Source organism: Tetrao urogallus (genome assembly GCF_951394365.1).
Source record: "Tetrao urogallus genome assembly, chromosome: 20".
Classification (NCBI taxonomy): Eukaryota; Metazoa; Chordata; class Aves; order Galliformes; family Phasianidae; genus Tetrao; species Tetrao urogallus.
In genome coordinates, this window is record NC_136833.1 from 6,158,490 (window position 1) to 6,185,669 (window position 27,180).

Sequence of the window (27,180 nt, forward strand, 5' to 3'; positions counted from 1 at the left end):
GAGGGGTGGGAACTGCCTGTTTTGTGAGGGCTGGGGGCTGCGAGGAGCCCCCATGGAGCCAGCAGCTGGCAGCAAGCAGAGCCCCCCTATGGGAACAGGGATGGCACCGGGCTCATCCCTCTGTGCACCCCATTTCCTTGCTGGAGCCCTGCACACCACAAAAAACCCACCCTCCAAAACCAATCCCCCCCCACCCCAAAACGGGGCACGCAGAGCAGGCGTCACCAGCCAGAAATGACGTTTCTTTATTTTCGGATGGAAAGGAAATGGGGTAGGAAGGGCTGCACAGCTGTAGTGCAAAACAACCGGTGGGGTTGGGGGGCAATAGGGGAGGCGACAGCCCATGGGGGACCCCGTCCCCACGTCCCCTTTGCGGCTGTGGGGCGGCTGGCCCCGAGGCCCGGCCAGAGACGTCTTTGGCTCAACTAAATGGGGATGAAGAGCATGGAGGGGGGTGTCCGGGGGGGGGTATTTTAACTTATAAAATAAGGAGACAGCAGGCACTGAGGAGGAACCGATGGAGCCGCCGAGGACAGATGGGGTGGGAGGGGTGGGCTGCCCCCCCTGCACGAGGGATGGGGACGGCAGTGTGTTCCTCCCCTTTTCTTCACCGTGCAAAAAAGAAACAGTGGCTGCCCGGGGGGGGGGGGGTCCCGAGGAGCCCAGCATGTCGGGGCCATGGGAAGGGTGGCGGGGGCTACGCGGGGGTCTCGGCGGTGCGGCTCTCCGTCTCGCCATCGCTGGTGGGGCTGTGGGATGAGCGCTCCGTGCTTTCTGTGGCATCCAGCTCCTCGTCCCATCGGTCGTAGGAGAAGGGTTTCCGGCAGCTCGGGGGGCTGTGGGGAGAAAAAGGGGTTAGGTGCTGAACCGCCGTCCTGACGCATCGAGGCTGCGTTGTCTCCTTGGGTTGTTTGTGAGAAATGGGGCCGCGGCCCTCCTGCTGGGTACAGAGCAGCACTGAGTGGTGGCAGTGCCAAAAAACATTGGGTTTGGGCTCAAATGGGTGACTGGCCATGGCTGCACGTCCTGGATGGAGATGCGTCCCAGCCCTGAGCCAGTGCCCCGCAATGTGACAGCCCGGCCAAGGGCTGCGATGGTGATCCAACAGCATTCCCAAGGGATTTTTCCTCCTCCTCCAGCCCTTTTCCTACAGAAGCCATAGGAAGCAACCGAACCCACTCACCACTTACTGCCAGGATGCCAGAGAGCTGACTGCAGCCCCGTTCCCACACAGATGGGGTGCAGGACTGGAGTAACCACTCCAATAACCATCCGACCCCATCTACTCACCCATGTCATCCCACATCCGCACCCCACACTGGGTGCTGTTAGTACCACTGCTCCTCCCGGAGCCGCAGCCCCATCTGCCCACCCCAAACTTCCATCAGAGATCCATGCAGCCACTCCAGGACGGGGTTAGCACTTCTCGGAGTCCAACCCCACGGCACAAGGACGGAGCAGCATTCCCACCACCGTGCGGCCTCAGCAGGGATGCTCGGAACGGTGCCTGGGCACGGTTAGGGGTTAGTGGCACACTCGGGTCATGCTGCAGGCACACACCGCTCCCACCTCCTGCCTCAGTCGCTCTCAGGCCGGTACAGGTACTTCATCATCAGGCTGTCCACCTGCTTCTTGCGCCTCTTCTCCTCCTTCCTGGCCCGGTCGGGGCGCACCGGCTCCTCTCCCCCGGCCGCCCGCGGGCCCTTCTTCACACTGGAGGTGCTCCGGTAGGAGACGGTGGAACCGGAGGAGGAATCGGAGGAGGAATCTGAGCCCGACTCGGAGGATGACTTTTTCTTCTTCTTTTTGGATTTCTTTTTGGATTTCTTGGATTTCTTCTTGGCGCTCTTCCTCTTGCGCTCCTCCTCTTCCTCCGAGGAGGAGGACGATTCCGAGGAAGAGCTGCTGCGGCGGCGGCCGGAGCGCCGGGATGGACGCGACACCTCGAGGGCGGACGCGGAGCGGCGGAGGCTGCCGGGGCGGTCGGCGGCACCCAGCGGCGCCGCGCTGCGCACACTGCGCACACTGCGGACGCTGCGCCCGTCGTCCCCGGAGTCGGGGCTGGAGAGACCCCCGGCCCGCGGAGAGCGGTAGCTCAGCACCTCCTGGATGGCAGCCTCCAGGTCGGGGTCGAGGTAGGAGCGGTGGCCCACCGGGCGGGCGTCCCCGGGGGGACCGTCCTCGGAGGCGGCGCTGCGGGGTCGCGGGGGCACGGAGAAGCTGCGGCCCAGCGGGGGCTGCCCGCGGGATGCTTCATCCGCCTCATCCAGGAGGCTGCGGGCGAGCGAAAGCCGCGAATCGGGGCGACCGCCGGCACCGCTGCGCCGGCTCCGCAGGCTGCCGGGGCTGGAGAGGGCGAAGCTCAGCACCGAGCACGCCTCGTCCCCTTCGTCTCCATCCTCCGGCGCGCGCCACGAGGCCGACGAGGCTCTGCTCACCGGCGCGGAGGCGACGGAACCCTTCTCCCCATCGCCAGCCGACAGCGACCAGCGCTTGCCCAGCCCCTGCCGAGCGCGGCCGCTGGCGTCGGCGAAGGCGCGGGCGATGACGGCCGCCCGGTCCTCGTGCTCTGCGCCCCGCGCCCGGCGGGCAGCGCGCTCCGGGGAGGCCGCCCGTTCGCTCAGAGCGCTGAACAGCGTCTGCTCGTCCCCGCGGCCGCCTATGGAGTCCTTCAGGCTCGGCCGCTTCCTATAGCTCAGGCTGCTCAACACCGACACCGGGCGCTCTTCGCCCTCGGGGACATCCGTGGGAGCCGACCTGGGTGCGGGCACGGCGCGCACCGGGGGGGGGGGGGAGAGAAAGGAGTGAGTGCGGGGAACGCGGCGGCACACGGCGGAATTATCGGCGTCAGCGAAAAGCTGCTCCATGCAAATGAGGGCATTGTTCCACCCCGTCACTTTGATTCGCCTTTAAAGTGCTCCGTTCAATTTATCTCACTGTCAGCTACCTGCAGCCGCCGCCTTTGATTCCCGACTTCAGAAAACTGGAATTATCTCCAATAACAAAATGTTTTACATCTGCGCCGCTGAATAAATTAAACCAATTAAGAGAAAACAGCTCAGATCTTTCCCCCTGCTCGGTAGAAGGCGGGAGAGCCCCCCGGGACGCCTGAATCCCTGCCAGAAAATCGGGTTTGGATGAAAGCAATCTGCGCTCATCAGGAGAGAGCTCTCCCTGATGGCTGTGGGACATGAGTGGGGCCGTGTGGTCCCCAGGAGGGCTACAGCACTGGGATGGCGAAGTGGGGATGGAGGTGTGATGGAGGGATGCAGGATGATGGAGGGATGCAGGATGATGGTGGGATGTGGGATGATGGAGGGATGCAGGATGATGGAGGGATGTGGGATGATGGAGGGATGCAGGATGATGGACGGATGTGGGATGATGGAGGGATGTGGGATGATGGAGGGATGTGGGATGATGGAGGGATGAGGGATGATGGAGGGATGTGGGATGATGGAGGGATGCAGGATGATGGAGGGATGTGGGATGATGGAGGGATGAGGGATGATGGAGGGATGTGGGATGATGGAGGGATGAGGGATGATGGAGGGATGTGGGATGATGGAGGGATGAGGGATGATGGAGGGATGAGGGATGATGGAGGGATGCGGGATGATGGAGGGATGCGGGATGATGGAGGGATGCAGGATGATGGACGGATGCGGGATGATGGAGGGATGTGGGATGATGGAGGGATGAGGGATGATGGAGGGATGTGGGATGATGGAGGGATGTGGTAGAGCTGCCAGAGAGAAAGGATGGAGTCCATCACTGCTATCCATTTGAGGAGGCTGCACACAGAGCTGGGATGCCGGGGGCTCAGGGATATCCCTAAGTGTGTGTGGAGCTGTGGACGTGCCAGCACTCGGGCACGTGTCCCCAGTGGAGACTGAGCTGCTCCCCAGATTCACCCTTTCCTGACACCATGTGCAGTGCCCAGCTGTAGCCACGCCGCCAGCACCCAGCCCTGCACCCACCTGCTGCTGCCCTTCAGGCTGCCATCATCTGAGAGCGCTTTGGAGGAGCCTTTGTTCTTGGACAGCCACGACTTCACTCCATCCACGCGGTCCTCCAGCTCTGAGTCCACGTCCGAGTCACCGTCGCTGGTGGGAGAAAGGCAGCGATGAGCACCTGGGATGTGGTGCAGGGACGTGTGACATCGTGCCACCCATCCCCGTCCCTCTGCCCCACTCCATCTCAGGACACCGCATGCTCTGCGACCCCACAGCCCCAAAACCACCCCCAGAAGGATGTGGGGCCACTGGGCTCAGCGCAGCCCTGGCTGTGCACGGCCCTATAGCCAGGAAATCAACCACGAGGTGGAGAACCACGCGGGGCACGGCTCCAGAAACACAGGGGGGATGCCGAGCTCACAGAGAGGAAATAAGTGGGTTCGTTTTATAGGCTGCCACCGAGTGTAGAATTACCGCGAGGAAGAGCTACATGGATGTCCCTGGGTAAACAGGAGTTTAGCAGGCAGAACAGAAACGACTCCGGCACGGCGGGCGCACGGACGGATTTACGGCCCCACCGTGACGGAGAGCCCCTGATTTATGGGCGGACATAAAAAAAGCCCTATCTGCCTTAAAACATCTAATTTATAACGGCCGCTGGTAACCGTATTGATCGCCTTTAGCGCGAAGGTGCCGTCTGCATTGCAAAATCCATTTCTGCACGTTGAGAGCATCCCGGTGTAAATCTCTGCTAACGCCGGCCGCGCGCTGCTCTCATTAGCGAGATCGCGGCGCCTATCAGAAATCGAAGCACCGCGTTCCCCCCTGACCCCGCCGGGCTCCCACATCCTAAACGGCGGCTGGGGACGGGCTGGGCAGTGCCATCCTAAAGGGCTGCTCCGTCTGCACAGCCACAGGCTCAGCCCGAGCGGGACGGGCTGCTACGGCTCCTATATATGAATCCTCCTTGTTGCATTCAAAGCAACGAGCTGCGCTCCATCACGCACATCTCCCTCCCCTGCAACATATCCGGGCTTTAAAAATAAATGCAATAAAATACCTTCCCCTCCTCTCCTCCCCCTCCCCCCCCCCAAAATAAAGCCCCATAGAACAAACCCTGGGGTGCTGTTAGCTCATGCGAAACTGGGCCAGCAGCATGCAGGGGCCCCGGCCCCAGGGGGGTGAGCAGGGTTAGGGGATGGGGGAGAAGGAAAGAGGAGGTCCTCACAGTTTACTCTTTCTTTTCTGATACTTTGCCACCATGTCCTGCAAACTGGGAGGGGGTGGGTGGGGGAGAAACATAACAGAATGAAATCAAATGAAATTAAAATTGAAAAAAAGAAGGAAACCAAGTCGGGCAGGGCGATGAATGGAGAACAAATCAAAAGGGATGAGATCTGATGAGATGGGGAGGGGAAAGGTTTGGCTCTTCTGAGCCCATCTGCAGGGCTGGGCTGGTTTCCAGCGCCCCGAGACCCCACATTGCCCCTGATCTTGGGGTCCCTCAGATGTCCTCAGGATTTGTGGCCGGGGATGTGGCAGCAGGTGAAGCTGCACCAGGCTGCGGGTGAAGGGAGGGGTGGGCAGGTGGGTGGGTGCACAATGCACAGATGGGTGGATGCATGGGTGCAAGGATGGATGGATGGGTGGGAGGGTGAAAGGATGGATGGATGCATGAATGGATGGATGGGTGCAAGGATGGATGGATGGGTGCAAGGATGGATGCATGAATGGATGGATGGATGGATGGATGGATGGATGGATGGATGGATGGGTACAAGGATGGATGGATGGATAGGTACAAGGATGGATGGATGGATGGATGGATGGATGGATGCATGAATGGATGGATGGGTGGATGGATGGATGGATGCGTGCATGGATGGGTGGAAGGATGGGTGGGTGAAAGGATGGATGGATGCATGGGTGCAATGATGAATACATGGATGGATGGATGGATGGATGCATGGGTTCAATGAATACATGGATGGATGGATGGATGGATGCAATGGGTGCACGGGTGGATAGACAGATGGATGGACAGCATCCTGCCAGGACTGGGCAGAACCAAGGCCCCCCTTGGTGTTTCAGAAGTGGCGAGGAGAAGCAGTGAGCCCAGGTGACGTGCCCCATGCAGGAGCCAGCTCCGGGCACACTCACCTGTTGATGAGGTCCTCATTGCTGTCGCTCTCCATCTCATCCTCGATGGCAGCCTGCAGGTCCCCGATGCGCTTGAAGGCCAGCTTCAGGTCTGACTGCAGACTCTGGTTGGCAGCTTCCAGGCTCTCCAGGTCCATCTCCTGCGGGGAGAGTGGGGTGAGCCTGGGCTGTGGGGAAGGGGAATCCCAATTCGTGGGGGCTCAGCAGTGATGCCCTCACCAGCTCGTGCTTCTTGCGGCTGGCCTCCGCCTCCTTCTTGGCCAGCTCTCCCATCTCCTCCTTGACATCACGGAGCTGCCGCTGCAGTCTCTTGTTCTGCTCCTTCTCCCTGTTCTCAGCAGCTGCTCGCTGGTCCCGCTCCTCCGTCAGCTTCTCCATGTTCTCCTTCAGCCGTGTGGCCAGGCTCTGCGGAGCAGCGAGCGTTCTCCCTGTGCTCCATCCACCCATACACACATGCATCCATTCACACGTGCATCCATGCATTCACCCTTCCACAGCTCTGCCCCCTGCGTACCCCCCACCTGGCAGTAACACCCACCCCCTGTGGTCCTCACACCAGGAAAGATCCCAGCTCCATGAATTTACATGAGGGGATAGGAAAGAGGTGGGGGGGGTGATGAGAAACCACCCCCCTGGGGCCAGGGAAGGGGTAGAACAATTGCAGGAGCTTTGGTGAATTGGAAAAATAGATTTAACTTTGTGTGAAGTAATTACAGCATGTAATGTAGGGAAAAAATAGCTTCCATTCTCTGCCAGCCGCCGAGCCAGCCGCTGCATATTTATGGCCCCGGCAGAGAGAGCGGGGAGGGAAATAACAGCTAGGAAAATATTAAGAGGAGAGCTAAGCTGCTCAGTTCCCCCGGCAGAGAGCTGCAAAGGCAGAATATAAAGCAGGCTGCGTTTAGTGGGGTTGGGAGAGTCTATAATTTCACTAAGTCGATGCGGGGAAATAGCAGCACTTTGCCAGGCTGGGTGGTGGATTACGGTTATCAGCGCCCGCGGGAGCAGCGCTGTGCAGCACGGGGGGCCCAGGATGGTGGTGGTCACAGCACTGTGACACTGCCGTGGGGACTGAGCGTGGCTCTGTAAGGGAGATGACAGTGCCCACCTCCAGGCGCTTGACTTGTGTCCGCTCAAACTCCAGCCTGGTCTCCAGCTCACGGATCTTGGCCTCCTGCCTGCTCACCAGTGACTTGTCCACCATGGACTGCTCCAGGAACTCCAGCTGGCTCTGCAGCCCTTGCAGCTGTGGGGAGGCAGCCTCAGCACCAGCATCCTGCCCTCCCCACTCTGCCCCGCTCTGGGGACGGCCCCCATGATGCTGGGGGACCAAAAGGTTTTTAGGTGCTCCCACCCCAGCTCGGCTCCTCACCTTCTCCTGCAGCTCCTGCTTCTCCTTGCTGACCTCCTCCAGCTGTGCCTGGAGGTCGTTCATCTGTGCCAGGTCACGGGATGCCTGCGAGACGAGCGGGGCTGTTAGCGAGGCGGGCAGGGGAGTGGTGTGAAGGGCTGTGGATGTCCATCCTCACCTGGGCCACTGCTGCTTTGTGCTTCTTCATCAACTCATTCATGTCCTCCTGGTCTTCCTCCAGGCGGTTCTGCACTTCATTCTTCTCCCGCTGCAGCCGGCTCAGCTGCTCTTCCAGCTGGGGGGAGAGAACATCACCACTGCACCACGCACCTCACCCTGTCCAGCTGAGCCCCCAGGCAAGGGAGCACAGCATGGGCAGGGTTCTCCCCATGGGCATGTCCCCCTCTGAGAGGGAAAACCCCTGAAATGCCCTACCGCTGCCTTGGCTTTGGAGAGGTCATCAATCTGCAGGTGAAGGTCTTCAATCTCCACCTCCATGGACTTGCGGGCTTTGACAGCAGCTGCGCAGGTGAACTCGGACTCCTCGAGCTGCAGGAGCACAGCTCAGCACCCAGCCAGGGGGCAATGGGACACCCCCAGCCTCTCGGGGCCACGCACCTGGTTCTTGAGCTGGGCGATCTCCCTCTTGCTGGGCGCGTTGTTCTTCAGGTGGTCCAGCATGATCTGTGCATCGGCCAGCAGTGCTTTCGTCCTCTTCAGGTCGCGGCGTAGGCGCTTCTCTGTCTCGAAGTCCCTCTGGTTGGCCTGCAGCAGAGGATCCGTGCCATGCTCTGTGCCACGGCAACCCCCCCACAGGGTGCCCCGTGCCCTACCTGATCACTGACTGCAGACAGTTTGCTCTCCAGCTCCCGCTTTTCTCTCAACACCTTCTGCTTGTCTTCATACTCCTCCTCCAGCTGCATCTCCATCTGCTTCAGCTGTGGCAAGAACCATCACGTCATAGAATCACAGAATTGTAGAACCATAGAACCATCAAATCATAGAATCTAGAACCATAAAATCACAGAGCAGCTGGATTGGAAGCGATTACAGAGCCCACCCAGCCCCAACCCTCTGCTGTGGGCAGATTGCTACTCATGGGGTTGGCCAGTGCCCCATCGTGGCCTCGGGCACCTCCAGGGATGGGGCACCCACAGCTCTGGGCAGTGCCCGTGCCGCAGCCTCACAAACATCTGAGTACAGAAGTTTCTCCCAGCATCCAATCTAAATCTTCCCTCTTTTATAGAAATCGTAGAATCATGATGGTTTGAAAAGAGCACAAAGATCATCAAGTCCAACCGCTGATCCATCATCACCACGCCCACGACAGCAGGTCACAGCTCACATCCAGCTTAATGTGACCCTGGGTGAGCCCGGCTGGGGCCATGGCGCCAGCACCCTGTGTGTGCCACCACGTGCCCTGGGGACGCTGATGACCTGCCGGGCCAGACGCGGTGACTCCCTTTTGTGCAATGTGTGCACGATGCCCAGGACCGGTCAGACCTGCCGGGCTGCTGGAGCTGGGCAGCGGGCGTGTGGGATCCGAGCACTGCGTGACCACAGCCCAGCATCTCCCGGGATGTATCCTGGCTCCCACAGTGCAGCAGGGCCACGGGTAAGGCCTACCTTCTTCTGGCACGACTGCCGGATCTCCTCTACCTCCTCGTCGCGGCTCTCCACCTCCTTGGCGTGGGTCTGCCGCAGCCGCTCCATCTCCATCTCAAGGCGCAGCTTGGCCTGAAAAAGGGGGGTCCATCAGAGCCCAGGGGATGTGGGGGCACGGGGACACCGCAGCCTGCTGCCCCGCTCACCCTGAGAACCCCCTGCTCCGGGTCTGCCCGTGCCACCCGCCCCGCCGCAACGTGCCGTGCCATGGCACCAGGGGTTCTGGAAACCAGGCCTGACGGCGCGGTGAGGGCGGCCGCCTCCGCGGGCCCATCCCCAGTAATGAGAGCCCTGCGAAACCACCCCGCCCAGAAACCCTCCCCGCCCACCCTACCTGCTCCAGCATCTGGATGGTGCCGGCCTGCTCATCCAGCTCCTCCTCCTGGTCCTTCGCCTTGGCCTCCAGGTCGCGCAGCTGCTTCTTCACCTTGGCAAGAGACGCCTCGTCCTTGGATTCCTGGCAGGAGATGTCCTGCAGCTCTGCCTCCAGCGCCTCCGCCCGCTGCGTCAGCCCGGCGATGTCTGCATCTTTGTCCTGGATTGGGATGTTGGGATGGGGACGTGGCGGTGAGACAGCGCTGTGCGCCACGCTGAGCGGAGCACTGGTGGGTGGGGAACCGCTCACCTCCAGCAGCTGCTTGAGGCCGAACACCTCAGCCACCAGCACGTCCTTCTCACGGCTCAGCTTCTCCCGCTGCAGCCTCTCCCTCTGCGCCTCCTCGTGCGCCTGCGACAGCTCTCCATCAAACCTACACGCGACAGCACGGCACGCTCAGGGACCCCCATCTCCAGCATTTCCCTCCGGTGTCAGCTCCCCGTCCCATCCCTGCAGGGTGTGTGGCTGCAGTTCAGCCTCTGCCAGGATGGGATCAGAGGGGTTTGCTGGGAAATCGCTGCCTCCAGGGCTTGGAAAACTGCCCCGGCTCGGTGACCTGCCTTACGCATCCCGGCGGCTAATCCCCATTTTTCTTTGCGCCGGGTAATAAACAGCTGCATTAGCACAGACTCCAATCCACGGAAATTGAAATTAATTAGATTGGATTCTCTCGCTGTATTTGTGTGCGTGATCATTACCATAATGAGATGAAAGCATCCCCGCTGCTTAATAACGTTAGCAAACTTTGGGGCTGGGAGAGGGGATGGGAAGAGAGCGGAGCTGCGCAGCGTGGCACGAGGGTCCCCCGGCACGGGAAAAGAGTGCTCCCACCCTGAGCATCCCTCACACCCAAAGCAGAGCGAAGGCAGCACTCCCTGTGTGAAGCACCTCAGCCAAGTGGGAGCTGGTGGGGTGCCCAAACCCCAGCTAAAATGGTAAAAGCACTCTGCGAGAGGCTCTGAGGGCGATGTCACCACACCGCTGCCGTGCCGCACAACCCCACCTGCGCTGCTTCTTCTCCAGGTCGTGGTTGCGGCCCTGCTGCCCCTCCAGGTGCAGCTTGGTGTCCTGCAGCTCGGCCGCCAGCCGCTGGCACTTCTTCTTCAGCTGCTGCAGCGCCCGCTGGCTCTCCTCACCGTCCGCCTGCAGGTCTGCCAGCTGTGGGCAGGGCGGGCAGGGGGGTCAGCGCTGCAGGGTGGGCATGGGGGCACGGTGGGGACGGCGGTGCGCAGTGGCACTCACCCTGCGCTCCAGCTGCCTCTTGCCCTGCTGCTCCACCTCCAGCTTGTCCTCCAGCTCCTGCTGCAGCCGCTTCTTGGTGAAGTCGATCTCCCGCACCGCCCGCTCGTATTTCAGCCTCCACTCGCCGCCTGCACGGGGAAACGGGGGCTGAGCGGGGCGATGCTGCACGGGGCACCCCACGCCGTGCCCCACGCTGAGCCCACGGTGGGACGCTACCTGAGTCATCGTCGTCCAGCTCCCCGTTGAGCTCGGCCGCACGGATGAGCCGAGCCTCCATCACCTCCATCTCCATGGACTCCATCTGCTTCTTCAGAGCATCGTACTTGGCCTGGGGAGGGGACAGGGTGAGCCTCACAGGGACGTGGGGTGGCAGCGGGGGTGGGTGGGGGCACGGTTGGATACCTGCAGGTCCTTCATCTCCTTCTCGGCACGCAGCCTCTCGGCCGTCTCGGCGTCCAGCAGCTGCGAGGCTGACTCGCCCGTGTTGCGTTCGTCTGTCAGCTCCGATGTCAGCTCCGTGATCTGGGGACAGCAGGGATGTGGCAGCGGCAGGGGGGGGCACGGCAGCACGCTGCGCCCATCGCAGGGCTGGGACCTACCCTGCTCTCCAGGCGGTCGCTGTTGAGCCGCAGCTCGTTGCGCTCCTTCTCTACTTTCTCAAGTTTGCTCTTCAGCTGCTGGATCTCTTCCTGCAACAGAGCGGTGAGGGAGGGGATGGGGCTGGCAGCACCCCCAGCTCCCCCCGCACGGGGCGGGCAGCATGGGGGCTCCCCCTGCCGAGGGCTGGGCAGGGACTTTCCCAGCACGACTCCAACCCCATAAATGGTACCGAAACGCCTGGCAGCCTCCAGAGGAGAGGGGTCTGTGAGCCTCCAGAGGAGAGGGGATGGGAGCAGGAGGGGACCCTGCAGCCCTCAGCTCAGACACCATCTCACTGGGTCAGGGTGAAAGCTGAGCCAGGCAGTGGCTCTGTGCCAGGTGGGGGCACAGTGTCTGGTTCCCCCCTGTGCACGCCTCTTGGCACGCGGTTTCATTTCCATTCTCCACGCCTGTAATTGGGCTCTTGCAACAGCCGGCTCTTGGGATACTAATGACATGCTGATTCACAAATTAGGGAGCAATTCGAGCCTGATGCTGGGGGGCACGGGGTGTCCTGCATCTCACCCAGCATGGGGTCCATTCACCATAGTGTCCTTCATTCACCATGGGGTCCTGTATCCACCATGGGGTCCTGCATTTACCACAGGATTTTGCACCCCACCCACTCCAGGTTCCTACATCCACCACGGGATGGTCATACATCCACCACGGGGTCCCACATCTACCACGGGGTCATGCATCTCACCTACTGTAGGGTCCTGCATCCAACACAGGGTCCCACATCCCACCTCACTGCTCTGCCCATCACCAACCCTCCCCCATCCCCGCGGCACGGCGATACCCACGTCCTTGCCACGGATCTGCTCCTCAGTGAGCTGCACCTCGATGAGGGGCCTCACGGTGGTGAAGAGCTTCCACCAGGGCCAGTCCTTCACCCCTTTGTTCTTCTTGATGTTCTTCTGCACGCAGCGGATGGCCAAATCCTGGATCTGCACCGGGGCACGGCGTCAGGTCTGGGATACCACCGGCCGACTGGGATGTGTGGGTGCTCAGCACCCCGGCACACTCCCCTTCATTATCAAGCAGGCTAATTGCCCCTGGCTTATCTATCCAATTGCCTCCAGCACCGAGGTGCTGCAGCAATGCCTATTTTACGCAGCCTTTAATTACTAAGTGGGAGCCGGCACCGCTGCTCCATCCCGGCACCGTGGGGCAGCACCAAGCCCACAGCCCCACAGCCGGCCCCACAGTCGGCCCCACAACTCCCCACAGCTCAGTGGAGGCGGGAGGGGGAGGTGCTGGGCCAGGCGGCAGCAGAAAGGCTGCGCTGCCCATTTTAGGCGAAATTGTGCGCAGAGGAGCGGGGAGGGGAGAAGCACTACGAACCTTCCTCTTCTTGAAGTGCTGCCGTGCCAGGAAGCCCCTGCACGCCGCCTGGAACAGGGTGATGTTCCTGCTGGTCTGCGCGTCCCGCTGCTCCTCCAACCTGGCCAGTGAGCCAGCACGGAAAAACACCTGAAGGGGGGAGCGCGGTGAGACGCCAGCATCCCTCCAGTGTCACACCAACGGGAATGGGGTGTTCTCCCTCGTCCCCAGCTCCGTGGCCCTCATCCCAGCGTGGGTGGCCCTGTGTGGGGCTTTTGTTCCCCGAGGAATGGCGTAGGGGGAGTGCACAGCGCTGCCCTTGTGCCAGGCGCCTGCCCTGCCCTGTCCACAGAGAGCAGGGATGTCCCTGCAGGGCTCCTACCCGGCTCAGACCCATGTGATAGCTGCTCTTCTCCAGGTCCAGCGACTCCAGGAGCTCCTCGACTGCCTGCGGGGAAGGAGGAGCATCAGAGTGTGGGACACGGTGTGTGGGATGCGAGATGTGCGAGTGCAAGGCTGCGTACCCGCTTCTCATCCATCACGATGTAGTTGCGGCCGTGCTTCTTGGTGAGGTGTGGGGCCAGCACGTCAAAGCGCCGCCGGAACTCAGCAAACACCATATGGTCAGGGTAGCCTGGAGTGGGGAGAGCAGGGCCATGGGGCAGCTATGGGGCAGCCAGAACACCTGGGGGATGGCTAGGCACACCCCCATGCCTTTTCCTTTGTTTGTTGCTTGCACAGAACGAGGCTTTCCTTGGCCGCATTGAACAATTTTGGCCAAGATCTGGGGAAAAAGCAGCCTCGGGGGAGAGCAGAGACACGTGTGTCACCCGCAGCCTGGGAGAGCTGCCAGCAGCCGGGCAGCACCGGCGCAGACACCCAAGTAAGGCCATGTGTGTCCCCAGTGTGACAACAGCTGGGGGGAGGACACTGGCAGCAGCACTGCTCCAAGCGAAGCTTGTGCCAAAGGGGATCCCCAGGGGGACCCGAGGAGAACGCACGGGGATGTGACCCGCAGGGGGGGCGCTCACCTTGTCGGTACATGCGGAGGGCATCGAGCAGGCGGGAGCCGCGGAGCTGTGCGCGCAGCAGGGGCACATCCAGCTGCATCAGCCCTGCGGGCTCGCAGTGCTCGGCCGGCAGCTCCAGCTCACTGCCGCTCACCCGGCGGCACGGCAGCCCTCGGGGGTCCCCACCGCTCCCCGCCGCTTTGGGTAGGAAGCAGTGCACAAAGTGCAGCTTGGATTTCTTGATGCTGTCGATGAGGGCATCCTATGGGGACAGGAAAGCGTGACACGGGAGGTGCTGTTGGGGTCTCACACCCGTGCCATGGAGCACCCAAAGCAGGGTGACGGGATGCACAAAGCATGGTGGTGGGATCCCCCCAGCCCGGCGTCCCCTGCTCACCACTTGCAGCTTGACCTGGATGCACAGTGATTTCTTCTTGACTGCGGCCACCCCGGTGGTGAAGGTTTTTCGCATGCTGGTGGCCCGGCGCAGGGCCAGCTGTGAGCCCCCCTCCAGCCCTGCCACCGAGCCCGACAGCACCAGCGCCGAGCTGCCGCGCCCTGCAAACAGGCTGCTGATGATCTTCCTGGGGGGTACAAAGGCATCGTCACCCCCAAAACCACCTCCTCCAAACCGTCCCCTGCTCCATAACCCCAAACTGGGGACCCCGCTCACTTCTGCGACTCCTGAAGCAGCACGGAGGCGTTCTGGGTGGCTGGGTTGTGCTTGACGTGGTTGAGCCAGCCCGTGGCATCGTAGTGCACCCAGTTGGTGCCCGAGCTGTGGCCCAAGAAGAAGTGCCGGGGTTTGTCGCTGGGCAGCAGCGGGTCATGTCCTGGAGGGACACAAGGCACTGCTGGGCACAGGGACCACAGGTGGCTTGGTCAACACATCCAGGCAGTGTCGGTCCCCATCCTAACCTTTCTTGCTCCCCTCCTGGGGGCCATAGTAGGCCAAGAGCCGCTCCAGCAAGGTGTCCTCGCTGCCACCTGGCTGCAGGGCCTCCTCCTCCAGCAGCCACAGCAGCCCCCGTGCCTCATCAGTGCGTGCCAGTGAGCGGACCTGTGGGTGACACTGCACTTACACCAGAACCTGGACGCCAGAGGGGATGGGGGAGAGTGAGGGGAATCCTGGGCTGCATGCAACACAAGCAGCAAAGCAACTCTGCACCACGTGAGGCAACCCCTGCTTAGTGTGCACCCAGTGAAGAAAGGCAATAGGCGATGCAACAACTTTGCGGGGGAGCAAAACAATGCACTCGGGTAAGTGAAAAGCCAGTGTGGCATCAGCACCATCAGCCCCACTTGGTTTCTGCAGCCCCATCCAGTACTGGAGCGCCCTTGGGACTGGTGCACCCCAGGGAGCAAAGCAGCCCAGGGATCAAAGCACCTTGGGGATGGGGCACCCCAGGGAGCAGAGCACCCCAAGGACCTGTGCACCTTGGGAACTGGAGCACTCCAGGGATCAAAGCACTCTGGGGACAGGAGCCCAAGACTGGTGTGCCCCACAGACTGGAGCATCCCAGTGATTAAAGCACCCTGGTGACCAGACTACCCAAAGAATGGATGCATTCTGGGGATCAGAGCACCCTGAGGACCACCAGAGACCCCACCATCCTCCCTGCAGCCTGCTGCACACATGCAGCCTAACTCTCCCAAGCCTTCAGGAAAGCATCTTATATCACCTTTTCTTCCCCTCATTAGCACTAATGCCTCCAGCTCCTCATCCACGCTACGGGAGCAGGTCTGGGGGATGGAGATGGCCACAGCAAAGCGGGGACCCAGCCGGGATGGTGGCCATGAGGAATGTGGGCTTACCAGTGCCTGGTGGGAGGGCTGGTCTACAGCAGCTACAGAGCCCCAGGAAGTGGGCTCTGTGTCAGCCAGAGCGAGCTCTATGTTTTCCTGGAGAGGACGGACAGAGAAATGGTTAAAGCCTGTGTGACTGCAGACCAGCATTAGGGATGCTCGGGTCTCAGTTCAATCGGATCAAGGCTGAGGGGGTTCCCACTGCCCTGCTGCCCTGCACTTTGGGAGACGTTATGGAAACCCCCATGGTGCAAAGAGACAGTGTCAGAGCTGATGGGTTTGACTCGGTCTGGAGTGATCTCTGGTTAGTCAGTTTGGGAAGTAAGGGGGATCACAGGGACTTGACAATGCTGGAGCAGAAAGAAAAGGAGAGGAGGGGGTCCCGGTGGCCAGGGGGTCCCTGCTACCTCCTTGTAGCGCTCCAGCTCCTGGGCGAAGGTGCGCTGGTGGAAGAGGAGCTGCAGGCGCTCCTGGGCGTAGTTGTGGCACAGCTCCTCAAAGGTGGCCCCTCGGCTCTGCCCCACCACCTCGGGGTTCTGTGCCCCAGGGGTGTCCACCACCGTCACTGAGCACACCGAGTGCTGGCTTGACTTGAGTGCCCTGCAGGGAACAGCAGGGTGGATGTGTGGATGGATGAATGCTGCCAGACTCCCAGATCCCTCAAAACCCCACTCTATACCTATTAAGCAGGGAGATAAGCAGGGTGAAGAGCTCCGAGTACAAGCCTGCAGCCATGCCCTCCAGGCACTCCAGCGCCGTCAGCTTGGGACCTGCAGGAGGGGACCGCTGTGCTCTGAGTATCCCTGGCCATATGCCCCCCAGGGCCGCCTGCACCCTACCTGTGCCATCACCCATGCCCGGCTCCTCGGGGCCCTGTCTGAAAGAGGTGGAACGCTGCAGGCTGCCCTTGGGCTGGTGCTTGAAGATGGAGGAGGAGAGCTCCTCCAGGCTGCAGCCCAGCAGGTAGGCGGCTTTCTGAGCCCACTCGTGTCGTGCAAACTGCTTCCTGCCAGCTAAAGAGGAGAAAGAGAAGCTCAGCACTGGTTGTCACACGTGTGGTGCTCTGTTGCTATACCCAGTGGTCACAGGGTTCCCCATGGTGGGTTAGGGTGAAAGCCATTCCTGAGGTGGCATTTTGGGGCTCAATTAGAGGAGATGAGGATAAGGAGCTTTTTTCCTCTGCAAGGCAGAGCCACGCTGGGGACAAAGGGACAGCCCTCTCCATTGCTGCCACCCACAGAGCCCTGAGGTGGTGCAGGGCTCTGAGCTGCCTTGGTCTGGGGACATGGCCCTGCTCGGCCACCACGATGTGACAGGACGGATGGATGGGCACACAGACGCAGGGAGGTGGGAGCAGGTTAATGGTGACACGACAGAGGGAAGGCGGTGGCACAGGGGATGGGGAAGGCAGAGGCACGCGGAGAACAGGACATTACCTTCGTCGGCGTCTGCATTGCAAAAGGGCAGCATGCACCATGCAAACAGAGACAGGGGTTAGAAACAACAGCACGGCACAGCGCGGGCACGCAGCATAGGGATGCCCAAACCCGTGCCAAACTCCAAACCAAGATGTGGGGATGCTCCTCCTGACCAGGTTTTGGAGCACTCCCCACAAGCAGAACGTAGTGATGCTGCCCATTACTGGGATCAGGGGATGCCCCCAGCCCCACGCGGGAGCTTCCACACCACCCTTGCATCCTCGCAGCAGCGCTGCAGTGGGGTCCTGCTGCCCTCTAGTGCCTCAAAACACCCTGAGGACAGTGCAGTGTCCTTCAAACCCCTCCAAAACACAGGGCAAATGGGGCTCTCCTCAAATTCCTTTCTCATCTTTCTCCCCCCCGGGTGCAAAATCCCTTGGTCCAAACTCTCCTGTGAGCCTGAAAGCAGCAACAGAGGCTTTCAGCACCTGGAAGGTGGCACAAGATGGGGAGAAGAGCAGCCACAGAGGCTGAACCTGCACAGAACCTGCAACCTGCCCACCCAAGGCAAATTTCCAGCTCTCAGTGAAGGAGAGGAGAGCTGTCAGGGTAAGCCCAGGTGCCAAGAGGACTGCACTGGAACACCCAGCACACCCGAGCTCAGCTATTTAACGCATCCCGGCCCCAAGCAGTTTGTTACCTTTGGTGGCTCCAGCAGCCCCCAGGTGGTAGATGGCCCCCAGGACCAGCCAGAAGGCTTTCTGCTCATCGCTGGAGATGCCCATCACCTTCATGGCAGCCTGCAGCTTGTTGAACTGCTGGGTGGCCTTCTGTTTCTCCTCTGGCTGCAAGGAGAAAAGAGCCATTGGCACACAGTGCAATCCCTCTGCCCATCTCTCCCCTTGTCCCCCACCCCTCTGCAGCCCCCACCCAGACCAACAGCACACAGGACCTTGGCGAGGGGCACAATGCCAAAGACGTTGTTCTCCGCCAGGTGGTTGAAGTGCAGCTCTGTCCTGTCAGAAGAAAACCCCCAGGTTGGTCCCCGTGGAGGTAGGAGCCTCTTGAGCCCCCACCAGGGCTGCACTCACCGCAGGGTGCTGTCGGAGCAGGCCAGCAGGTAGTAGAAAACATTGAATGTGGCCTCGTTGGCTGGGCGCCGGGCAACACGCAGCTTCTCCAGCAGCAGTGTCTGGGAGACAGGGGGAGGATTGGGAAGCATCCCTGGGGGACACACTCCCACCGAGACCCCCAGCCCCAGCCTGGGCCTTGCTGTCAGCCCTGGGTCCCCATGGTGGCACAGAAGTCTCCGTGCCCTGTCAGTAGACACTGCTTAATACAAAGATCTGAGTGAGCCACGAGCATCTCTCCTGGTGCTGCCGAGCGTGCTTGGCATGTACCTGTTACCACTGGAGCTGCCGTTTTAAGGGCTGCTGCTATCACACGAGAGGCAGACCCCCTGGTATCAGCGCAATCCAGCCAGCAAAGGGAGCCAAACTAATCTGTGCTCTGCCCTCCAACTGCCCATGCGCATCAGGACGCAAAGACGTGAGCACAGTGTGGCTGCAACCACAGCGAGGCTGTGGGTCTGCACAGATCAGGGAGAAAACCCCCATGGCATGGAGCCGCTCTGGCGCCCAGGGGGCTGAGCAGCCCTCACCTGTATGGAGGCGGATGCCACCTGCCCAGCCTGGTCGAAATCCAGGGAGATGATCTGGGAGAAGCGCGTGGCATTGCCGTTCATGCTGGTGCTGCTATTGCCAAAAGCCTCCAGGACGGTGTAGAGCGCCTGCCACTTCTCCGCTGCGGGAAGACAAGCGGGGCGGTGCGGTGTGCGGGGCCGGCGGCGTGAGAAAGCGAGAGAGCGGCGCGCCGTGAGCGCAAAGCATGCGAGGGGACTCACCGGAGAAGACCTTGCCGGTGCTGCCGGCGATGGTGGCGAGGTACTGGACGAGGTGCTGGCAGTTGGTGGTCTTGCCGCTGCCGCTGGCGCCCAGCAGCACCACCGCCTGGTCCTGGCGGCCCATCAGCATGCTGCGGTAGGCGGCCTGCGCCACGGCGTAGATGTGCGGGGACGCGTCCTCCCGGCGGCAGCCCTTGAACATGTGCATCACCTGCGGGGATGGCACTCAGCGCCCCGGCCCCAAACAGCGGCGGCTCTGCAAGGTGACGTGTCCCCGTCTCCCCCCAACCCAGCGTCACCTTCTCAGAGTACATGGAGGGGGAGCTCAGCGGGTTGATGACCACCATGGCCGGGCCGGCGTAGGTGTGGATGAGGTTGCTGCCATAGCGCTGCCGCAGCGTGTGCAGGACGCTGGACTCGTTGAGGTAGAGGAGGCTGGCGAGGTCCTCCGCGCGCTCACAGGACGGAGGATTCGCCTGGCAGCGAGGAGGGGGTCAGATGGAGAACTGGGGTCCCCTCTGCCCCACAGCCCCCCCATCCCACATCCCTACCTTCTCCACGTCGTCCTCCTCTACCTCCAAGACAGCTCCGTCGTGGTCCAGCTTCACCTTCACCTTGCCCTCGGGCAGGGCGCTGGGCTCCTCCGGCCGCAGCTGGCTGCCTGCAGGGGCACGGGGTTCAGCGGGGTCCCGAAAGCCTCCCATGCCCCAGCCAGCCCCCGACTCACCCAAGGAGAAGCCGTCCTTGTGCACCAGCCACACCTTGTCGGTCTCATACCAAGCCTCCTCAGCAGCGATTTGCTCCTCTGTCTTGGCCTGAGGGACAGAGGGACAAAGGGGCTGGAGGGAGCCCAAACCCGCGTGACACCCTGCCACCCCAGGAATCCGCTGGGTGGGATTGGAGCTCCAGGTCCCTGCCATGGATGGGACAGACTTGAAGTCACAGTGACTTCAGGGTGCTTTCATCACGGTCACCCCTGTTCCCAAACTGCAGCCCCATGCTGGGATGCAGGGACACATGGTGTGCCATAGGACACGGCGTGCTGCAGGGACATGGCATGCTGCAGGGACACAGGACCGGCACACTGGTGGCCATCCCCTAAGTGTGGGAAAGGCCAGGCTGGCACTTTGGGGACATCGCTGCTATCTGCTAGCAGGACGAGCCCCAAAGACAAACCTGAGCCGCAGCAGGGCTGGGGCCGACGGGGGCCGAGGGAGCATCGTCTGCTTGTCCCTATTAGGGCCAACAAATTGGGAGCGAGGGTAAGAAGGGGCACGCTGCCCTGCTGCGAGCATGGGGGAAGCAAACAGAGCCTGAAGGCACAGCACAGCCACCCCAAAGCCCCCAGGCATGGGGCCAGCGCTTGGCCACAATGGTGCTGAGGACACACGGAGCTGGGGGGGCACAGTGACCACGAGGCTGCCGAGCAGGCAGGCGCACTACTGGGGATGGTGCCGCATGCTGGGACATGCAGGAAAGCAGGGTGCCTTCCTGGCCCCTCTGTGGTGGGGGAAGCCTTACGCTCCAGCACGAGGCGCGGGCGCAGATGCCGGCCCAGTGGCACACAGAAGACAGCGGGAGGGCGGCGGGGGCAGAGAGCTGCTGAGGACAGGGGTACGGTACCTGGCTGGGAGCCGGGGTGACAGGGTCCAGCTGGCAGCGGCGAGAGAGAAGGAGAGAAAGAAGAGAGGGGTGAGAGGCAGAGAGCAGAGCCGGCACAGCCGCGTTGTGCACGCAGGGATGGTGACAAGGCACGGTGGCTCCAAGGCCATGTGCACCGCTCAGGGCGGCGACTGCCAAACCTGCTGCCTGCAGCCAGCAGCACCCAGTGTGGCACCATGGGGCCAGTGGCCAAATGTGGGGGTGCGAAAGCCCCACGCGAGCGCACGCTGAGGACGGGATAACATCCCCATCCCTACCCCTAACCCTAAGCCCATCCTGCACAGCACAGGGCCGTGCTTGAGCATCAAACCCCTCCACCCGAATTACAGAAGCAGTGAAGATCCTCTCCAGCCGGCGCTGGGCCTCCTCCGATGGGCTCAGCCGGGGCGTGGGGCCGGGCGCAGCCTGGAGGCAGAGCACCATTAGCAGCAGGCAGCCACCCTGCAGCCCTTGCTGGTGGCACAGAGGACATCACCAGCACGTGCTCAGCCCTACAGCCCACCGGGACCAACACCGTCCCGACAGTGGGACACCCACAGCACCCAGCACCGCCCCGGGCAGCCCTGCAGGGCACGTGGCATTGCAAACCCCGCTCCCACACACCTGCTGGGGGGGTCCCGGGGCGGTTTTTGCTGGGGTCGCTCGCTTCTCACCAGGCTGCTGCTTCTTCTCGGCATGAGCAAGACGGGGAGATAAGGGCAGTGTGACGGGGTGCACCCCAAATAACGTCCCCACGTGTCACCGCACACCCCGCATACCCCAAAACCACTGCACGCCATGCGGGTGAGCTCACACCATGCTCTGCCACACAGGTTAGGGCACCCATGCTGTATGCACACGCGCTACCTTGTGCCTCTCCAGGGCGGTGGGTTTCGGGGCGGACGCCTTTGCCGGCTCCGCTTTCCCTCCCGAAGGCCGTGCTGGAGGCTCTGGTGTGGCTTTGGCACCCGGGGACACAGCCGGCTTTGCATCGCCTGCCGCTGGCTCGGGGGACTTCTCCTGCCTGTCCCCCGGCCGGACCCGTGCCCGGTGCTCTTTGGTTTTCCCCTTGGCCATAAGAGTTGTGAGCCCTGCTGAGATCTCGTCTCTGGGCTCCGGCTTGGCGGGAGTGGATGGTTTGGCCGGGGGTGGTGGAGGGGGTGGCGCAGGGGGGACCATCTCCTCCTTTCTGGGGGGCGGCACGGGCTCGGGGGGCTTCACCTCACCAGCATCATCGCCAGGCAGGACTTTGCGCACCACCTTCCGCACCACCCGCACCACTCTGCGGCGGGACAGCCCCTGCCCGTCATCCCCCTGCCCATCGCCGCCCGCCCCGGGGCCCTCAGGCCCATTGGTGGCCCCGTTCAGCACCGGCTCCGGGCTCTTTGCGCTCCCTGCTGGTGGGTCGGGGCTCTTCGGGGGGTCGGGCTTTGGGCTTGCGGGTGCCGCATCCTTCCCAGCGTTTGGGCTTGGGCTCTCTGGCTGCAGCCATGAAGACAGCAGGGGGTTAGTGGGGGTCGGACAGAGCACTGCCCACCAGGACAAGGGGTCAGCCCCCTCCCTGCCCACCCTACGGCTCCAAGGGGAGGGCACGATGCCGACCTCCCTGTCCCCACACCCAGGACCCCGTCAACCCCTGAGCTGCAGGTATGGGGCAAAAACTCATTGTGCTCAGCTATTTTTACTGCAGTGCACGGGACAACCTGCAAGACATCCCCTTCTGACAGTTACGGCAGCTGCTGCGTTAACAAGCAAGCAAGCACTGAACCTCTGTCCTGCCAGACTCTGTGGAGCAGGGACCACAGTCCACCATCAAAAGCACCCACAGCCCACATACTGCCCTGGAGCAGCTGCAGGAGGGGGATTTGCTCAGAGGTGTGCCCCAGCCAAGGGCGAGCCCTAAGCCAGCCCTGTGCGCCCTGCCCCACGCCCTGCAGCACTTACAGCCCCGTCCTCCTTCCCGGGTCTTTTCACAGCTAAGGCTTTGTCCTCGTCCTTTACCTGAGGGTCACAAAGGAGAGGAGAGCGTTTCAGCCCTCAAAGGTGCTCTGTGGGGACAGCACATGGCCTTTTGTTGTGGCACTTTGGTGGGAGGGGGGGGTGCAAAGCCTCAGCACAGAAATCTGCAGGATGGAGGGGGGGGGAGGGTGAAAGGCACAGCCTGGTTACAGCGAGCCCAAAGCAGGAGGGCTGCACTGCAGCTCGAGAGTGGGGCGACTGATAGAGCCCCTTCACATCCCCGGTTGTGTTAGAAAGTGAGTTAGTGCTGGCGACGTGTTAGGGGTCATGTTAGGGGGTGCCTCAGTGCTGGGGGAGTTCCGGCCCCAGGAGCACTGCCATGGGTGTGATGGGTGCTGGGGAGCAGTGCAGGGTGCGAGCAACCACGAGCAACACTTCCCTTCTGCTCCCAGAACGCAAAGCGGGACGAGAAGGCCATGGCGATGTCTCATGGAGCCGCGGCCCTGGCTGGGGGAAAGAGGCAGAAGTGAGCAGGACGGGGCTGGGGACCCAGGGACCCTGAGCTGAGCCGGCCCTGTCCATAGGGAGTGCCTGGGGATGGGAACTCATTCTGCAAAAAAAGCCGCTTCGCTCACCCCCCAGCGCTGCACACAGCGCTGCAGCCCACGGCTGTAAGCAGATGCCGGGGTGAGCGCAGGGATATTTCTGCCCCGCGCACGCGCTCTGCACGCCGGGGGTTATTCTGAGCCCGACCCCGTGCCAGCAGCCGGGCAGCCCCCAAAGGGTCCCAGCGCCCCCACACAGCACCGCACCCCAACACCCAGCGGGGCCGACGCGGCTCTGCCCACTGGGGCGCCGCAAAGAACCGCCCCAAAGCACGGAGGAGCGCCCCGACCCATGTGGGATCGCAGCACCCTCCCCGCAGCACCTGGGCCCAGTCCCACCCTCCTGAGCGCAGCGCTCCGGGCACAGAGGCCCCCTAACCCTCTTTTCCCCCCACGCCCCCTTTCCAAGTGAACCCGACAACGGGGTCCCATCCCAGAAGCGGCCCCCGCTGCTGCCTCCACCCCACTAAGGGAGCGCCCCCCCCCACCGCCCCGAGCTCCCCACCTTACCGCGGGGATACAGGGGGCGAGCGCGGCGCGAGGCGGTGGGTGAGGCTGGCGGCGGTGCGGGGACAGCTGGGCTGATAGGGCCACCCTAAAAATAGCCAAGGAATGCGAGGGCCCCGGCGGCGCGCGCAGCAGGCGGAGGGCGCACGGAGGGGGGGGACGGGAGGGCAGCGGGGCCTCTCCCCCGCTGCTGGAGGAAGTGATGTGGGCCCTGAGGCTGCTCGGGAAGCGTCCGGCCCCCGTCCCACTGCCCGCCCCTACAGTGCTGTGTTGAGGATCCTCGTGGCACCGCACTGGAGTGGCCTCGAGGAGTAACGCTGGGGACGGAGAGCCCTGAGCCCCGCGGGGTGGCACGGAGGGTTGTCCTCGTGCCAAACCGAGCTGCTGCGGCTGATCCCAGCACCACAGCACCAGTGAAAGTGCCCCAGATCATGACAGGATGCACAATGGAGATGGCAAAACCAGGCATCGGGATGCCAGGAGGTATCATGGTAGTTCCTGTCTACCCTGGACATCAGGTGTGCCCTGAGCCAAAACCACTGCTGCAGGAGACAGCAGGTCGGAGCCACTTATGGGGTGAACACCCCCATCCCACGGCTGCCCCAAACCCTCTCCACACACCTCTCCTGGGTCATGCACGGGGGATGGCGATAGGGGTGGCACAGCAGAGCATGTCAGCAGTGACACTGCTGTCCTTGGTGGCCGCCACGCTGTTACCAGCCAAGAGGTCGTAGCCGTGTCCTCCGACAGTGGGGCTGGGCTCTGACATGTGCCTGGAAGCCGGTGCTGCTGCCCATGGGCTGTGTCTGCCTCCATAGGGACCCACAGCCCAGCCACAGTGCACCAACCCTACGGCCAAGGCATGGCACCAGCCCCCTCCCTGGGGTCTCCTGGGGACCCCTGCAGTGGGGACAGCACTGTCCCCGTAGCAAAGGCAGAATAAATGGTAAATGAGGAGCTTTTCAGGGAGGACGCAAAGAAATAAGGAGGAAGCACTTCTGGACACGGGTGCCCAAGGCGGGTGAGGGCACGCGGGATGCGCCGGCAGGGCCACGGATGTTTGTGGTCTGACCAGATCGGGAGCGTTTCTGGAATATTTCTGCCCCACCAGAGCTGGACGGCGCATGCCTGCACCCTGCCTGAGGAATTTCACTGGTAAATAAATAAATAGGAGCCTGGAGCTGAGCCAGAGTGGCTGCCCAGCACCCAGAGCATGGCTGGCACCCCATAGCACAATGGGGTCTGCCCAGAGCCCCCCCAGGCATCACATCCAGTGCCTCCTGTTCCTGGTCCCCACCATGGGAGTGGGAAGTGAGATGAGGGTGGCTCCTGGGTCCCTCCGTGGAGGGGTTAAACCCCGCCACCTTCCCCGCTTCAGCCGGGGAGGGGCTACTGGAGCAACAGCCCAAAATATGTCTATAATTTCCTGTTTCAAAAAGGATCATTTTTATTTAAATTAGGACCAGAAACATTCCAGGGAGCTTAGCTGGGCCTGGGGGAGCACTGGGCCTCCCTGTGTGCATCAGCACCTTGCACAGCCTCAGTGGGAGAGGGACACTCCGACTGCGTCCATCCCGACCCCTGGCAAGGCGGGTGGCACCTGCAAAGCCGTGGTGTGTCCCTTGGTGTCCTCACTGCAGGACGAGGGACCCCAGAGAGCTGCAGCTGCCAGGGAGGACACAGGACACACCGGTGCAGAGCAGTGTGGACAGGGGGAGCCCATGTCCTGAGCTGGAGGAAAGGGCTGGGAAACAGGGGGCACTGCTGGGAGCCCAGAGCACAGCGCTGGCTGCAGCCCAGAGCCCGCCCCGGCTGCGCGGCACATCCTGCAGATAAGCAGCCATCTGTGGTCAGCGCGCAGGACGGCTCCTTTCCAGGAACTGCTTCTGCCACGATTTATGCCTTAACCCCCTGCAGGCATCGGCCCTGCAGCACCAGGCTCAGTTTGGTGCCTGCTAAATGGGAAGAGCACTGCTGCCCGCAAGCGCTCGCCATGCCAGCACCCACCGTGAGGCCGCGTGCCACGCTTCTCCCTGCACCCCACACTCCAAGGGCACAGCGTTTCCTCCTCCCCCATCCCAGCCTGAGCACCATGCTCTCACTGCCACCGGCACACTGCCAGCCCCCACTCGCTGGCAGCAACTGTGCACCCGCACCAAGCTGGAGTGCTGCAGCATGGGGTGCCCCACAGCTCTGCATCACAGCCCACTGCGTGTGGGGTCCAGCTCCATAGGATCACAGCATCCCAGGATGCCTAATGCTCACAGCAAGGTCAACGGAGCCGGCAGCACACGGGGAAGATGTGGGTCACCCAGCCATTGAGTTTCTATTTATACAGCACCGACTGCGCACGCTGGGCTGTGCAAACCCTCTGCAGCTCCCTGTCGAGCACCGTCCCCGTGAGACCTGGGGTTACAGCACAGAGAGGTTCCTAGCACTCCCATCCTCAGACCCAGCGGGAAACAAAAGGATTTTCCCCATACTCCTCCATGGGAAGGGAGGTGAGCACTGCAGAGGGAGGCAGAGGGAAGATCCGCAGCACCCACTGCTTCCCACGCCCTGTGCCAACCCAGACACCTGCAGTGGGGACACCAGTACTCACATCCCACGCGGCACGGCGCGTCCCCTCGGCGCCCCGCAGCCAGCAGCGGCTCAGCTCGCTCAGCTCCAGGATGGGCTGCACCTTCAGCTGCACCGTCTCACCGGATTGCCGATCATCTCCACGATCTCATCCCGTGTTTTGTTCTCCACGTTTTTCCCGTTGATCTCCACCAAGCGATCGCCCGGCACCAATCCCAGTGCCAAATCCTTGGTGCCGGCGCCGGGTTCAGCAAAATGCACGACGCGGCGATACACCTGGCCATCGGGGGCACAGTCCAGCATGGTGGTGCGGCGCAGCGAAAAGCCAAAATCGCCGGTTATTGCGTCTCTGCAGCTCCAGCTGCCGAGGTGCCGGGGGCTGCGGGGGCACCAGGGCGGGCAGGCGCAGCTCTGCAGGAAACCTCTTGCTCACCAGCTCTGGGGGTCTGGAGATCGAGGAGGGCACAGGAGGGGTGCGGGGATGCCCTTGGGGTGCGCCTTGCTTGGAGAGCTGAGCCTCCAGTGCGCGCACCTCCACCTGAGGGGAGGGGGCTGCTGAGTGCTCCGAGGGGGTGGAGGTCTCCGACGCGCTCTCATCGCGGCTCTTCTGTGAGAAGGAGAAGCGCTTAACGATCATCTGTGAGTTCTGCTTGGCCAAGGAGCCAAACTTGGCCGCCCGCTGCAGCACCGAGCCCTTGAAGTTGGCGTCGTCCACCTTGAGGTCGTCGCTGGAGCTGGCCGTGCTCAGGTGGCCCGAGTCCAGGATGACGCTGCCCCGGTTGCTGTCGGAGTCGATGTCGGTGAGGTGCAGATCGGAGCCACTGGCCACCTTGATGGGGATGGGGTTGGAGATCTCCAGGCGCGCCTTGGAGTCCCGCTTGGACGCACGGTTGAGGTTGAAGAAGCCCCTCCGCATGCTCATCTCCTCCAGGCTCTTGAGCTCGGCCGCCGACATCCGCTCCTTCTTCTCCTTCTTTTCTTTCTTCTCCTTCCTGGCCCCATCCTTCTCTTTGTCTTTCTTCATCAGGTTGAACAT

General features: G+C 62.2%; 1 protein-coding gene across 1 annotated transcript; it reads right to left on the minus strand.

Moving 5' to 3' along the window:
- Positions 1-1,577: 1,577 nt before the first annotated feature.
- Positions 1,578-27,180, minus strand: MYO18A (myosin XVIIIA; the record flags this gene model as incomplete). The annotated part of the gene is given in 43 exon segments (XM_079545297.1): positions 1,578-2,757; positions 3,981-4,106; positions 6,117-6,256; positions 6,336-6,521; positions 7,225-7,362; positions 7,489-7,572; positions 7,646-7,762; positions 7,903-8,016; positions 8,086-8,232; positions 8,301-8,405; positions 9,094-9,204; positions 9,467-9,667; positions 9,758-9,881; positions 10,512-10,666; positions 10,751-10,878; positions 10,967-11,078; positions 11,153-11,272; positions 11,350-11,439; positions 12,196-12,339; positions 12,737-12,865; positions 13,098-13,163; positions 13,240-13,349; positions 13,747-13,987; positions 14,123-14,309; positions 14,399-14,558; positions 14,644-14,785; positions 15,541-15,627; positions 15,939-16,131; positions 16,211-16,301; positions 16,371-16,571; positions 17,650-17,794; positions 17,902-17,965; positions 18,041-18,141; positions 18,610-18,752; positions 18,853-19,063; positions 19,152-19,328; positions 19,404-19,513; positions 19,580-19,667; positions 20,029-20,085; positions 20,374-20,505; positions 26,167-26,279; positions 26,282-26,483; positions 26,485-27,180. Coding segments are annotated over 43 exon segments (7,368 nt in total).